A 16,792-nucleotide genomic window follows, 5' to 3' on the forward strand; every position below is an offset into this window, starting at 1 on the left:
TTGACAAGAAACATACCAAACATGACATCCGGTGCCTCCTCAGCAGTATCCACCTTCACGTGGTTCACCCTTCCATTCTGAGCTTTCTGTCCTAGTCCGGGTTGCCCACTGCGTCCTTGTGGTTGCGATCCATTCTGCACTTGCTTCTTGGGGCAGGCATTGGCATAGTACCCAAGTGCACCACACTTGAAGCAAGTGATACCGGTAGGAGTGTTGTTGACATTGCCTCTCCCCTGGGCATTGTTGGGTGCAGGCTGACGAGGTGCCTGGTTGTTGGGATGCTGCACCTGATAGTTGTAACGATGATTCTGACTCTGTCCCTGATTACTAGTCTGATAAGCAGGGCAGGCTTGACAACCCTGCTGAGGGTTGTTGTAGCGGGAGCGATTGCTGCTAGACTGCTGCTGAGAAAAGTAGCCTTTCCTCTTCTCCTCCTCCATCCTGTGGCGCTTGCTTTCCAACACAAGTGCTCGGTCTACCAGCTTTTGGAAACTACCATAAGTAGTGCTGGACAGCTTGTACTACAGCCCATCATTGAGTCCTTCCAGGAAATGCTCCTTCTTCTGGTCATCCTTCTCGACTTCATTGGGGGCATACCGCGACAATTGTGTGAACTTGTCGCGATATTCACAAATAGTCATGGAGTCTTGCTTCAGGGCCAAGAACTCCTTCTTCTTCAACTTGATGAGACCAGCAGACACATGGTGCGCCCTAAAGGCTTCCTTGAATTGATCCCAAGTGATAGGATTGGGGTCCTCCTGTGCGAAACTGTACGCATCCCACCAATCGAGCGCAGCTCCCAAAAGCTGTCCTGAACCATACAAGACCTTTTCCCTGTCATTGCACTGAGCGATGTTGAGCTTCCTCTCCACAGCTTTAAGCCAATCGTCAGCTTGTAGAGGCTCGGTGCTATGGGAGAAGAACGGTGGGCGTCCTTTCATGAATTCCTTGCGCTTGTCTCTAGACGGGGTAGGTGGCTGGTTGGCTCCCTGGTTCTGGTTCTGGTTCTGATTCTGATTCATCATCGTCATCATGTGGGCCATGCCTTGCATAAGCTAGGTCTGCATGGCCACCAGCTGCTCCATAGTCATCTGAGGAGGGTTTGGTGGTGGTGGGTTGTTATTATTGTTGTTGTTGTTGTTGTTCGGGTCACCACCAGCACCGTTCCTTGTCTGAGCCATCTGGGGTATGAAAATGACAATGTATAAACATATGCAGTTCATGTATATAATTACTCTCTATATATAAATTGCAGGCGGACAATATTCCTCTCATAACAGATGTGCAACAAAGATCCAACATTCCCATGATAAGTGACAGGTAACATATACAATATAAAAGCCCGATTGATTGCTATAAGCAGGTGACAAACTGGATATGATATGATGAAACAAGATATGATAAAGTCATATAAGATATGATAAAGCAAGATATAAAAGACCGATATCCCAAAACTAGCTATTCATTAATCTTAAACTTAATCTTGTCTGATGAGATTGTGGACATCACCCCACAATTCATCGCACTCATTACAAAGAATCAAATCACACATAAGCATAATAATAATTCAAGTTTTCTCACACACTCAAGCAAACCACACCAAACACTAGCAAACTTACCTAGCACAAGACTGACTAACGACTCACGAACGTTCTAGATGTGGTATTTATTACACAAAAGGGGCATATCCTAATCTATCCTAGTTCAACCACTAGGAGCACCATAGCGTGGGTCTTCACGGGGCAGAGAAAGGGCCGGCCAAAAAGGTGGGGGTTGCGCTTGTCCAGCTATCTGGGCTTCCAGCTCAGCGATCCTCCTCCTGTCTTCCTCTTGTTGCTGAGCATTCAGCTCAGTGTTGGTCATAGCCAACAGCTCCATAGTAGGAATCATCCTGTCATTCTCCTCTCCAGCTGCCGAAGCAATCCTCGCTGCAAGCTCCCCACGACGTCTGCGAGGGTAGTAGCGATCTTCATCCTGGTTGATCATGTGGAAGAAGTGGTCGCGATAGGAATAGAGCGCCTGGTGAGCTGCATCACTGATGCCCACCATCTGAGTACACCTGGGAGCAGGGGCTTCATGAACCGACACCACTCGAAGAGTGCGTAGGATGGGATTAGGCCTTCCAACATGAGCACAGATCCTCCAAAAGCTTGGGTACTCGGGGTGGCTCCAATGATCACCCCGATACTCCACAGCATACATCCCTTGGCCGTACTATTGGTGGAGAAGGTCCATCAGTTTGTGGTGAAAGAAACATTCTCCACCATCATGAGTGCAGAGCATCACAATCCACCCATCAGAAGCATTGGGTAGGTTCCCAGGTCCTCCAGCACCTCCATCCTCAGTGTCATCGTCATCACCAGGGTCTACTCTGGCTCCCTGGCGGGGTGCCTGGCGCCTAGCCTGGTTCCCAGCCTGCTGCTGAACCACCAGTGCCTGGCAGTTCACCTGTCCTTCCTGCTGTCCTCCCTGCTGGAGGTTAGTACCATCATCCAACTGCTGACGGTGGGTGAAGTAGTAGTGGTCGACGTTTCCCCACAGTGGGAACTCAATAGCACGAGTAGGACGATAGGTAACGGAGCTCTTGGGGTAGGTCAACAAGTTGCGAACCATCTAATAATATGAATAAGAACATAAGGATGCAGAGGATGGTTAATAGATCATGATATAAATGATAAATGATGGATATGAGGAAAAATTAGGAATGATATAATGACAAAAAGAATGAGGATTATATGAATTAAGGTATGCAAAAAAGGACAAAAAGGAGATGTTAAAGATGGATTGATGATGAATAAATGACATGAGGATCAATGCATGATATGGTAATTGAAGTAAGGTGTAATGCAAAGTTAGATAATAAATGAAAGATACACTACTACAGAATGGACTTGTTGTCCCGGACGGTAACGGCCTTTAGTCCCGGTTACCGCGCCGGGACAACGATCCCAGGACTAAAGAGGGACCTTTAGTCCCGGTTGGTGTTACTAACCGGGACTAAAGGCCCTCCAGCCGAGCAAACCTGGCCGCACCCTTTAGTCCCGGTTGGTAACCCCAACCGGGACTAAAGGTTCCTTTTCTTTTTCTTTTTTTTGTTTAATTTATTTTCAGTTCAGTTACACATATTTGTTTAATATATAATATGTTTTTATGTACGTATTCTATGCTGCTAATATAAATACACGCGCGCATATAATTACATATAATTCTCATCTCGAGCATTATTATATTCGAATAAAGTATGAAACTATATATATTATAGATATATATGTATATATACAACACTTTCATAATCTTGTTCTCGAAAATAACGATATCAATAAACATTTAATTTACATCATTAGTATGCAGTGATAAATTCACAAACGTAGTATCCACACAAGTTATTACCTGGTTCCTGCCGCAAACACCACTGTACGAGAAGAAGATTATTCTCATCATCTCACACGTAAATTGAAGTACGATATAGTAGTTAAACACGTGGGGAAGTATATATAGTACAACTTACTAGTATTTCAACTACATTAAGTGGTGCCTTGCAATCCTTGCGGTGTTGCCGAATAAACTCTTTCCAAACCCTGTGCGACCAATAATGTACCATCGTTAATAAATTATGGCAAAGTCTATTCAATAATAGTTGTGCGCGAGAGATCGAAATTACCCCTGAATAATGTCTATCATATCTTGGTATAGTGCTCGCTCTTTTCTCAATGAGTCCAAGATTACTAACTGACTTGAGTTTAACTCAATGACAATGAGTATCTAGTGAAACCTGCATTGGTTTATACACACACGTACATGCATATAAGTTGTATTGATATTACATAAAATGTGTAGACTACATTATTATTAAAACTTACTTAAAGTTGTACGGGAAAAGTATTGTTGTCTTGTCGTGCTGCTTCACGAAGAACTTCATGATATTCGTCTGTGCTTCAGATACCCAGTGCTCCTTGACAATAATATCGGTTTTGAATACGATATAAGGATCAATGAAGCCAACACTGGTGTCTTGTATTCTTTGGAGCTCTGACATCTGGAATCTGTATATAAATATAAGTTACATGTGAGGATAATTATATACATGTACGCATGGATGTGAGTTTATTAAATAAAAGTAAGAATCACTTACAAACAAAAGGAGCTAATGATTGATTTGTCCAGAGCGTCCAAGTGGAATAGTTGATGCAATTCTTCGAAACTAATATGTAAGATGGCATCTCCACGAAAGTAATGATGGTCTCTAAATCTGACAAAGATCCATTGCTCACCCCTGCCACACGCCTGCATGTACCACTTGTTGAGCAAGTTCATTTGCGTACCCAATTCATTCAGAGCCGCAGGGTTGTACAGACTTTTGCCAAATTTATAAGTCTTCAAGGTATCAACTTACAGGTTCTGGATTGGAGCTTTGCCCGTCACTTGATCCAAGGTTAAACCAGTTTGTTCAAAAAAATCATTAAGGTCTTGAACCGACACTTCTCCAGATTTGTCTGGTCGATAGACTTCTATGTTGGAACCATATTGATTAGCAACAACAAGATTTTGCATTGGTTGCTTCTGTTGTCCGAGCTGTGGGACATCCTTCCCTGATGCTTTTTTCCTTTTCTTATGTGCATCATGTGACTTCACGAGGGAGCGGTCATAGTCTGATAGTGGCGGTGGCTTACGAACTTCAAGCATCTTTTTCTTGTGAGCTTCGACCTTCTGCCTCAGCTGATCTCGTGGTATGTAAAAGTACGACTTCTCCTTAAGGTTCGCTTGTCTCTGCTTTTGGATATCTATAAAAAATCTTTCACTTTTTTGCCTTCTTCAGCTGCTATTTGCTCATCAGTCTTTTCAGGAAGTATTTCTTGAGAAATAACTCTTTTTTTGGGTCTTCTTTGCCGCCGGGACCTTAGACGTCTTTGTAGTGCGTCGCTGTGGAGGTGGTGGGGGCGGTGTTGGAGACCGGTGTGGAGGCGATGAGGCTGGTGTTGGAGTCCGGCGTGGAGGCGTTGGAGATCGTTGTGGAGGCGGTGGGGCCGGTGTAGGAGTTGGAGATCGTTGTGGAGGCGATGGGGCTAGTGTAGGAGTTGGAGATCGCCGTGGGGATGAAGTCGTCTCACCCCCTGCGACGCTGTGATGAGATGGGGAATGAATGATTGGGCTAGGCTGGGGGGAGACCCTGCTACAAAAACAAGTTGTGGGTCAATTATTTTTGAAGCCAATATAAAATTAATGGAAAAATAATATTTCATTCACTATCATTCGTACCTATGGTGAGGTAGGGGAAGCGGTGGCGCCCTAGAAATGATGATGAAGCGTTTGCGCCATTGAATAAATGTCTTCTCTGCTTCTCCTAGTGTCTTCTCCCCATCACCGCCTTCAATGTCAAGAGGAACATTGCTGTAACCTTTGAGCACTCTATCGACCGAGACGCTAGCATATCCAGGTTGAATAACTGACCCATGGATTCTTGGTGTCTTCGTTCGGTCTATTGGAGATACAACCCCGACAGCCACCATGATTGATGCATTATTACCATCTGGAATGTGCAGCTCACATGTTATTAGAGGCTCGGTAATGTCATCAACAGGGAAGCGCAACCCAGCATCACCTTGAATAACTGGCAGCTCCGTGGAAGCACAACTGCTTTTCATCTGACCAATGGGGCTAATGGTGACTCCCGGCGTCGATTGCATTTGACTCATTGCTAGCTGCACTTGCCTCTTGATCTCCTCCTGCATTCTTGCCTCAAGAGATTTTTCTCGTTCACGTGATTCAAGCAATGCTTGTCGTGACTCATTAACAAATTGCTCCAATACACGGATTCGGTCTGCCTCCTCATCCTTCTTTCTCTGGCGGCTTCTGTAGGTATCCCTGTCTGCTGGGAATGCTTGTAGCCACGGAACCGCCCCATAGCCTTTTGTTCGACCACCGTGTTTGGGATTCTTTAGGGCATATGTCAATTCATCCTTTTCTCTGTTGGGCTTGAAAACACCACTGTCAGCTTCTTCCCTAGCACGAGCTAGTCTCTGTGTTGCTCTCTCAATTTTTTGGCCGAAAATTAGCTTGCCAGTGTCTGGGTCTAGGCTTCCCCCATGAGCATAGAACCAATTCTTCGCGCGTTGAGGCCAGTTCTTCTCTATTGTTTCAGGTATGATTCCCTTGCCAGTAATCTCTGCTTCTAGGTTCTGCCACTTGGGAATAGCACTCCTATAACTACCTGATCCCATGTGATGATGGTATTGCTTCTGTCGGGCATTCTGCTGATTCCTCATCACACGTTCCTCACTCTCTTGAGATGTCTTGTATTGTACGAAGTCATCCCAATGGGACTCCAACTTGACAAATGCCTTAGCATTGAAATTCGGCGTTTCATTCTTCAAGATAAACTTTTTATACAATGTCTTCTTCCAACTCTAGAACAATGTTGCCATCTTCTTCATTGTCCAATCCCTCACTAGCTCCTTCAAAGCATCATCTGCTTGTAATGTGAAATGCTGAGTGATATCTCTCCAAGCTAGGTTCTTGTCACGATCAGATACAAAACTAACATTAGGAGCGGATATCTTCTGCTTCCATTCACGAGCACTAACTGGGATCCTATCCCTTACAATGAACCCACATTGATTGACATATGTCTGAGCATGTGGTCCCAATGGTTTGCCGGTGTCGGTGTCAAATTCTGATATTATGAAACGACCCTCTAATGGCTTTTTTTTGCCCTCGGACTTTCCTACTCTTGCCGGTGGTTGATGTAGATCCAGAGATCGGCTACATGAGTAGAAACACAACGATTAACAACAAATATACATACGCATGCATCTATAAGAGATGATAGATAATCGAATATACCTCGCTAGTATTTTCTTGCGCGACAATTTGTTGATCTTCAACCACCGGCATATTCAGGATATCATCATAATCAGCAAAGTACTGACTCGTGTCATCTACATCCACATTGGTGCCGGCGTTGATAATATTCGCCATTATGTCATCATTCAAGTTATCATCCGGAGCAGCCATTTGTATCTTCAAGATAACACATAGATAGAATTACTATGGCACATAACATAAGTACATGTGATAACACATATAGAATTACTAAATCCAATTAAATATAATAACACATAATATTTCATAAGGATAAACAATAATAAGGTATAGGCTTTGGAATTGAATAAAAAACACTTTCGATCCAAAAAACATGGAAATAAGTACATGTATATATACATATAGAATGATACAATTTTCTCTCTCTCTCTCTCAACACATAGAATAAGTGCATATGTATATATCTCTAGATATGCATGTGATAACACATAGAATGTCTCTCTAGATACAATTTTCTCTCTCTCTCAACACATGGAAATAATTAAGTACATGTATATATACACATAGAAATAATTAAGTACATATATATGTATACATATAGAATCTCTAGATAGAATTAATTACTAAATCTAATTAAACCTAACATATATACATAGATAGAATTTTACTAAATCAAAATTAAATCTAACACATATAGAGAGAGAGATAGAATAATAATTACTAAATATATCAAAAACTATAATAAAAACTATCTAAAAAACTATCTAAATAAAGTACTAATTAAATTTTAATACATTTAAATCTAATTAACATATATCAAAAACTATCTAAAAACTAAGAATAAACTACTAATTAAATTTTAATACATTTAAATCTAACATATATATCAAACACTACCTAAAAACTATCTAAAAAAACTATCTAAAAAGTATCTAAAAAACTATCTAAAACAGGCTATGGATGGCCTGCATGGCGGCTGGGCGTGCTGGCCGGCCACGGGGCCGACCAGAGCCGCGCGAGGACGACATACGGCGGAGACTCGACGGCCGCCGGGCGGGGCTCGATGACGACGGCGGCGCGGGCGCGGCAGAGACGACGATCGAGGCCGGGCGGGGGTAGACGACGACGGCGGCACGGGTGCGGCAGAGACGACGAGATCGACGTTGTAGATCAAAAAGTAGAAGATGAACCGGTCGATATATATAGGCCGGCACCCTTTAGTCTCGTCTTGTAACACCAACCGGTACTAAAGATCCTTTAGTCCCAGCTAGTAAACCGAACCGAGACTAAAGGTCTGACCCTTTAGTCCCGGCTCGGCTTACCAGCCGGGACTAAAGGATCTTTAGTCCCGGTTGGTGTTACCAGTCGGGACTAAAGGTATTTTTGGGCAGGCAATTCCGCCCACCCTTTAGTCCCGGTTCCTGGCCTGGGCCGGGACTGAAGGCCTGAAATTTTTGTAGCCCGCCAAAGTGTTGTTTTTTCATTAAGGATTGTAGATCTTGATGAGCTGCTCAAATGAGACACTAAATGACCTCAGATGAAAAATCTCTGAATACCAAGTTTGATCATCTCAGCAAGATCTACAATTGTTACATAGCTCATTTTTCCATTTGAGAAAGTTTTATCAAACACTAGTCACAAATTCTTGATTCTCATATAGACTTTCTAAAACTATGTCACACACTTGTGAAATTTGAACTACATTTTGTTCAAAATTTCTCAAATGAAAAAATGGCCTATATAAGGATTGTATATCATGATGAGCTGAACAAACTTGGTATTCAAAACTTTTCAATTGGAGACAATCTAGGGTTCCGAAAACTAGTTTGTAGGCGTCGAAATTTAAAAATCACAAATTTGAACCGTCCAAACTATCTCAAATGGAAAGTTGACCAAAACAACAATTGTAGATCTTGATGATTTTAACAAACTTGGTACTCAAAACTTTTCAATTTGAAGTCATTTAGAGTTGAGAATACTAGAGTCAAAGTGTTATTTTTCATTTGACCAAATTTGACTTGGTCAAACTTGCTCAAATGAGACACTAAATGACCTCAGATGAAAAATCTCTGAATACCAAGTTTGATCATCTCAGCAAGATCTACAATTTTTACATAGCTCATTTTCCCATTTGAGAAAGTTTTATCAAACACTAGTCATAAATTCTTGATTCTCATATAGACTTTCTAAAACTATGTCACACACTTGTGAAATTTGAACTACATTTTGTTCAAACTTTCTCAAATGAAAAAATGGCCTATATAAGGATTGTATATCTTGATGAGCTGAACAAACTTGGTATTCAAAACTTTTCAATTGGAGACAATCTAGGATTTGCATCGTTGTATCATGCGGGCACAACAGTGAATTTTTCTTGACGTATGACCCACGGTTATGATCTTGTCGTAACCATGGAGTGTCTTCATCATTTAACATGATGCTTGGATCTTTCTTCACTATGAAGGGTGGAATTCGAACATTTCTTTCATAATCTTCTGACATGTCTGACTTGTCTTCAATTCCCACTATATTTATTTTCCCAGAAAGAACTATGTGGCGCTTTGGCTCATTGATCATTGAGTTGATGTCTTCGTTTTTTCCTCTCTTTGATTTTGTAGACATGTCTTTCACATAGAACATCTGACTCACATCGGCAGCAAAGACGAATGGTTCATCTTTGTACCCAATATTGTTGAGGTCCACTGTTGTCATTCCATACTTTTTGTCGAGTGTTACCCCTCCTCTGGTCAGCTTCACCCATTGGCACCGGAACAAAGGGACTTTAAAATTAGGTGCGTAGTCTAGTTCCCATATATCTTCTATGCGGCCATAATATGTTTGTATATTTCCATTTGGATCTGTACCATCTATGCGAACACCACTATTTTGATTGGTGCTCTTTTTATCTTGGGCAACTATGTAAAATGTATTCCCATTTATCTCATACCCTTGGTACGTGAGGATATGCCATGATGGTTGCCTAGCCAACAAATACAGTTGCTCATCAATATTGTCATCGCCTTGACATTCTTTTCGCAACCAACCACTGAAACTTTCCATGTGCTGACGCCTTCCCTGGAAACTTGGATCGTAAGAACTCCTTATGTATCTCGATGTACGGATGCACCAATGACGAGTTCTAAAGAACTGTGTAGTGTGCTTTATTGAAATAATCATCTTTCATGCCAATATATGTTTTCTTCCCTAAAGTTCCTTTACCACTGAGTCTCCCCTCGTGTCGCGATTCGGGAACGCCAATCGGGGCAAGGTTAGGAATAAAGTCAACATAGAACTCAATGACCTCTTCTGTTCCATAGCCCTGGGCGATGCTTCCTTCAGGCTTAGAACGGACTTTCACATATTTCTTCAAGACTCCCATAAACCTCTCGAAGGGGAACATGTTATGTAAGAACATAGGTCCAAGAATACTAATCTCCTTCACCAAATGAACTAGGAGGTGTGTCATGATATTAAAGAAGGATGGAGGGAACACCAACTCAAAGCTGACAAGACATTGAACCACATCATTCTATAGAGTAGCAAGTTCCACTGGATTGATTGCCTTCTGAGAAATTGCATTGAGGAATGCACATAGCTTCACGGTGGCTAGACGTACATGTGGAGGTAGAATTCCTCTTAAAGCAACTGGAAGCAATTGCGTCATAAGCACATGGCAGTCATGGGGCTTTAAGTTTAGGAATTTCTTCTCTGGCACATTTATTATACCCTTTATATTGGAGGAGAATCCTGATGGGACCTTGATGCTGCTTAGACATTCGAACATGCTGTCCCTCTCTTCTTTGCTAAGCGTGTAGCTAGCAGGACTTAAGTAATGACGTCCATCATCTGTCTTCTCTGGATAAAGGTTGTCTCGTTCTTTCATGCCCTGCAAGTCCTGGCATGCTTCAAGTGAATCCTTTGGCTTCTCGTACACACCCATGAATCCTAACAGGTTCACACAAAGATTCTTTGTCAGGTGCATCACGTCGATTGCGTTGTGGACCTCTAGGACTTGCCAATAGGGTAGCTCCCAAAAGATGGACTTCTTCTTCCACATGGGTGCGTGTCCCTTAGCATCTTTGGGAATAGATTCGCTGCCTTGTCCCTTTCCAAATACTACTTTCACATCCTTGACCATTGCGAGTACATCTTCTCTGGTTCAGTTATGAGGCTTCTTCCGGTGGTCTGGCTTACCTTTAAAATGCTTACCTTTCTTTCTTACTTGGTGATTCAAAGGAAGGAATCGACGATGGCCAAGGTACATGACCTTTCGACATCTTTTCAAATATATACTGTCAGGGTCATCAAAACAATGTGTGCATGCATTATATCCTTTGTTTGTCTGACCTAAAAGATTACTTAAAGCAGGCCAATCATTGATTTTTATGAACAACATTGCTCGTAGGTCAAAGTGTTCTTGTTTGTACTCATCCCAGACACGTACACCTGGTTTGTTCCATAAAACTAGAAGTTCTTCAACTAATGGCTTCAGATAGACATCAATGTCGTTGCCAGGTTGCCTCGGACCTTGGATGAGGATCGGCATCATAATGAACTTCCGCTTCATGCATAACCATGGAGGAAGGTTGTAGATACATAGAGTAACTGGCCAAGTGCTATGACTAGTGCTCTGCTCCCCAAAAGGATTCATACCATCTGTACTTAAGGCGAACCTGAAGTTTCTAGCCTCATTTGCAAACTCTGGAAATTCCCTGTCTATCGCTCTCCACTGGGACCCATCAGCTGGGTGTCTCAGCATATTGTCTACCTTACGGTCTTCTTTATGCCACCGCAACAACTTTGCATGGTTTTTTATTTCTGAACAAATGTTTTAAGCGTGGTATTATAGGAGCATATCACATAACCTTGGTAGGGATTTTCTTTCTAGGACGTTGTTCACCCTCGACGTCACTAGGATCATCGTGCCTGATCTTATACCGCGCTGCTTTACATACCGGGCATTCATCCAAATTCTCGTATTCATTGCCATGGTAAAGGATGCAGTCATTAGGACATGCATGTATCTTCTGGATTTTTAATCCCAAAGGGCAGACAACCTTTTTGCTTCGTACGTAGTGGTGGGCAATTCATTTGGCTTCGGAAGCATCTTCTTTATGAGGTTCAATAAATTCCTAAATGCCTTGTCACATACACCATTCTTTGCCTTCCACTGTAGCAATTCCAGTGTTGTGCCCAGCTTTTTTTGCCCCTCTTTGACCGTTGGGTATAGCAACTTCCTATGATCCTCAAGCATGTGCTCGAACTTAACTTTCTCTTTTTCACTTTCGCATTCTTGTTGTGCATCACGAATGGCATCGCCAAGAGCATCACCAAGATCATCTTCTGCCGCTACCTCTTCTTCATCTCTCCCCATTGTAGTATCATCAAAGGCACCATACTGAGCAATAATGTCATCAATGTCTAAATCTTCTCCTTCACCTTCTTCCATCATGACCCCGCTTTCTCCATGCTTAGTCCAACATATATAGTTTGACATGAAACCTGACTTAAGCAAATGTGAATAAAGACTCATTGAGCTTGAATATTCCTTTAAATTCTTACATATGGCACATGGACAGCACATGAAACCATCCTGCTTATTTGCCTCGGCCACACCTAAGAAATAGTGCACGCCCTCAATAAAGTCTTGGGAGCGGCGATCGGCATTGTACATCCAATGGCATGACATAATCTGCATTACACGACAAATTATGAAAACCTTGAACATAATTAAGTATTTTATTACACAACATAGATGACACACACACGGTTGATTAATTAACTAAGCCTGGCTACAACGTAAGCAATCCCAACTATCACTAAACAAACTAAAACTATAATGCACTTCAGTAACATAATTATTTCGTGATCGTACGCAACTAAAACAGACAAATCATTCTTCTATTGAATATCAATAAGCTTCTCATGCTGGCTCACTGCCTCATCATCAGCAGCCGCTACCTCAAGCGCACCCAAATTCTGCACGTATGTAGCATAATCTTCCTCCTAGTACCAACCATCGCATCCATTGCCCTCCCACTGAAATTAAAGCCAAAAAATATTTAGTCAAAAATATTCAAGAAAAGCAGGTCAATTAGCCATAATAATAAAATGCATAAGAAACTCACATCGCGATCCGGGCACTTGTAGAAAACACGACCCTTGTTGGGTCCCTATCTCTTGACTCGGTACTCCATCACAATCTTCTGCTTACACTTGCCGTAGATAATGAGAGGGAGTTCTGGCCTCAGTCGTTTCGCAACCGAACGAGAGGCCGAGGATCCGGTACCAGTTGTCATCTACTTTCTATACTTATTTTTGTAAACTAGTGTAAATTTTACATTTTCTAAAATGATATATTTAAACAAAACTAGTACGGATTTCACATGTTTCAATAAATAACCATCCGTACTAGTTGATCTTGCTTACGTGATCATCTCGGCGAGCATTTTTCCACCGGATGGCACCGTACTTGGCCAAGAAAGAGCTCCGATTCTACGAGGAAGGCAACACGGTCTTCCACGACCGTTGCTGCTCTCCCTTGTAGAATCAAAGCTCCTCCTTGACGTCCGTTACCGCTCGGCAGAGAACATGATCGCCGAGCTGAACACGGTCCGCAAGTTCAACTAGTACGGATTTTCTACAATTTTCTAACTATTTTCTAAGTTTTTCATTTCATGGAAAAATTAATTCTAAAAAATAAAAGGCATGATTTCTAAGTATTTCATTTCATGGAAAAATAATTCTAAGTGACCTGCTCGATATCGGCGAGCTCGCGGGCGTTTAGGTTGCCGAGGATAGTAACATTTGTAGATGACATTTGCAGGTCTGAAGTTATCAAATATCCATCAAATTATAGCTCAAAAACATGTTTCATTAAATAACCATCCGTACTAGTTGACCTTGCTTACATGATCATCTCGGCCAGCATTTCTCCACCGGACGGCACCGTACTTGGCCAAGGAAGAGCTCTGATTCTACGAGAAAGGGAACACGGTCTTCCACGACCGTTGCCGCTCTCCCTCGTAGAATCAAAGCTCCTCCTTGACGTCCGTTACCGCTCGACAGAGAACATGTTGGCCGAGCTGAACACAGTCCGCAAGTTCAACTAGTACGGATTTTCTATAATTTTCTAACTATTTTCTAAGTTTTTCATTTCATGGAAAAATTAATTCTAAGATCACATAAGCCGCTGGGGACGAGGATGGCGCATGCTCCAGCGAGGACGAGCGAGGTGTGATTTTGATGAACTAATTTAACTTTTGTTTATCCAAACATATATGCAAATCATCATGTGATTTTGAGCTAAAAATGACATATAAAATCATAATAAAGTCCAACATATAAAGTTACACATGCATCTACATCGCAAAATGAGACAAGCTACTGATAAAACATAAGAGGATTAAGTTTGTTACCTCCAAAATCGAAGAGCAACACCAATGAAGGGGGAGAGAGCAAGAACAATAGCAAGCTGAAGAACAGAGGCAGTGAGTTTGAATGGAATGGCTTGGACTCGAGGAGGAAGAAATGAGCTGGATTATAGGCCGGGATAATTAGTCCCGGTTAGGGGACCAAACCGGGACTAAAGATTAATCTTTATTCCCGTGGCATCACCCAAACCGGGACTAAAAGATTTAGTCCCGGCTTGTATTACCAACCGGGACTAAAGGTAAACCTTTAGTCCCGGTTGGTAATACCAGCCGGGACTAAAGATCCCTGCCCCGCGGACGACCGTTGGGCAGGGACCTTTAGTCCCGGTTGGTAATACCAACCGGGACTAAAGGGTCCTTTAGTCCCGGGGGCAAAAAATGCCGAGGCTAATGTCAGATTGGGACATCGTTCTAAAGTCTGTTCTCTAGTAGTGATAGGATAATAAATGCTTGAAGGTAATAAATGCAATAAACTGATAAAGTAAAGTATTTGAACCAAGGAAGTAAGCAAAGGAATTATGAAAGGAAACTTAAACGGCCATTTCTAATCTAGGATGCGTATCCTACAGTCAACACAGCTTTGATGCCACTTCTATCACACCCGATTTTGATGGGATAAACCAGGTGCATATTACATGTGTGCCAGGATCAATTTCCACACATGCAACGACTTCATTAATGATCCAAAACACAGTGTTCGTACAAAAGAGCGTAAACGAGTACAAGTATCATTATTACAAGCCTTTATCAAAGTCTAGCAGAAACATAAGCGATAGCGTCCAACGAAAGGTAAAGACGACCACGACATTGTAGCGGATCCACCTTGCCACAGGAAGGTCGACGGCAGGAATATGAGCCTAACACCCAGGTAGATCTTCAGGAAACTCCTCCTAATCATGTGTATCCGAGCAGCCTTTATTTTGTGATAATAGCAAGGGTGAGTTCATGTCGAACACAACAAGTACAAGCGGAAAGCAAATGATATGCAGGGCTTAAACAAAGGTAAGATGACACAGGTTTACTGCAGATTAGCATTTTAGTTGGCAAATTTTATTATTACAACCTAATTACTAAAGTGAGTGAAAGATCCCGACCATTATTTATCATAAAAGAACATTATTATATCATCATCATAAACGGAGGTAACCACATCCATCTGAAGAATCTCCATGATCTATTGTCCAACTGTCCATATTCTAATCATGTGAAGGTCTGGGCCGCTCATAATCATGAGCACGACTGATATATCAAGTTTAAAATAAACTCTGCAGAGGTGTACATCTTTACCCTCAAGTCATGATCCCCATATGTCCGAGGTGATCAGCCCCCAAAATATAACCGAAGTGAGCAGGCAGGGTCTCACTACGAGACTGTTCATAGGTTCTAAATAATAGAATGCAACCCGCAAGGTTTTATCTAGGCGCCAAAAGCCGTCCTCGTAGCCACGAGACCCGGACATCCGCAACTTAATATTCATTACCTAGGTTACTCTCTTACGCCTACCCGGTAAGCTGCACCCTACTAGTAGAGGACCTGCTAATATGTCAAGCCAGAGCCATATGGCCTGAGGATGTACGGTAAGTCCCAGGTGGTCGCTCCATGAACCGGTCCTTAGGGAGAGTAGAGACGAGTACCCCTGAAACAGGGAAGGGCTCCAGTACTCGTTCCCCCTTTCACCTTAAACCAAGTTGCTATAAAAGCATCTTTTAACATCATCATGTTGCAATAAGCTATTAGTCAAGATTACATTTATCATCATGTGTCATTGCGGGTGGAGTAGCTAAGCATAACTACAATACCCATGATAAAACCCCAGGGGTAACAAGGAAGGTCAAAGTAGGGCTAGTTAGGTCCTTAGGGTTTACATAATTAAGGCACATGCAATGTAAGTAAAAGTGAATTAAATAGTGAATAGGTAATCAATATGATCAATTGGTGCCTGCACTTGCCTTGATCAACCTCAGGCTGCTCAAACTCCACCTAGACTTGCTCCTCGTCTCCCACAAACGGGTCGTCCTCTATACGCATCATGCATCACACAGGATAGCAACACATGCAAACAAACATGCATTTAATTAGAAACAGTACATCAATACATGAATCAGGAGAAGACACACTCGTAAAACTATTCTACGCGTCGAGACGAAACCGTAGAGACGAGAACCACCTAATTCGGAGCTAAAACGAGCAAGTTATAGCCTAATTAAGCTACTGATGGCAATTCTGTAATTAAATTGAACTAATTTTGCATTTAAAATAATTAAAAATGAAATAAAAAAGGCTTTTGGTCTTTAGGTGCAAATACCGACGGCTGCAGGGGTTAAAATGTTAAAAATAGAACCTAAACCTAAATTCTTTTGAACTATGGTGGATGTCGGGTTAATTATAAGAAAAGGCGGGGGCTTTTATGTATAAAGGCCAAGGTTGGCCGGCGGTGACCGTGTTGACGGCCACGCGGAGGGCTGCAGTTGGCCGCAGGTGGTGCACCAGCTGTTGACCGGCCGGGCAAGCCGAGTCCACAGGTCCATGGTGAACCGAGC

The 16,792-nt window shown here is 42.3% G+C and overlaps 1 protein-coding gene across 1 annotated transcript; it reads right to left on the reverse strand.

Annotated features, from left to right (window-relative positions):
* Positions 1-521: 521 nt before the first annotated feature.
* On the reverse strand, positions 522-1,043 carry LOC136480881 (uncharacterized). The gene has a single exon (XM_066478313.1). The coding sequence runs from the start codon at positions 1,041-1,043 to the stop codon at positions 522-524; it is 522 nt and encodes a 173-aa protein (XP_066334410.1).
* Positions 1,044-16,792: the final 15,749 nt, after the last annotated feature.

Source organism: Miscanthus floridulus, chromosome 9, assembly GCF_019320115.1.
Source record: "Miscanthus floridulus cultivar M001 chromosome 9, ASM1932011v1, whole genome shotgun sequence".
NCBI classification, from domain to species: domain Eukaryota; kingdom Viridiplantae; phylum Streptophyta; class Magnoliopsida; order Poales; family Poaceae; genus Miscanthus; species Miscanthus floridulus.

Bases quoted from the DNA above. Each gene is read 5' to 3' on its own strand.
- LOC136480881 (XM_066478313.1), bottom strand. From the start codon at position 1,043: ATGGCCCACATGATGACGATGATGAATCAGAATCAGAACCAGAACCAG.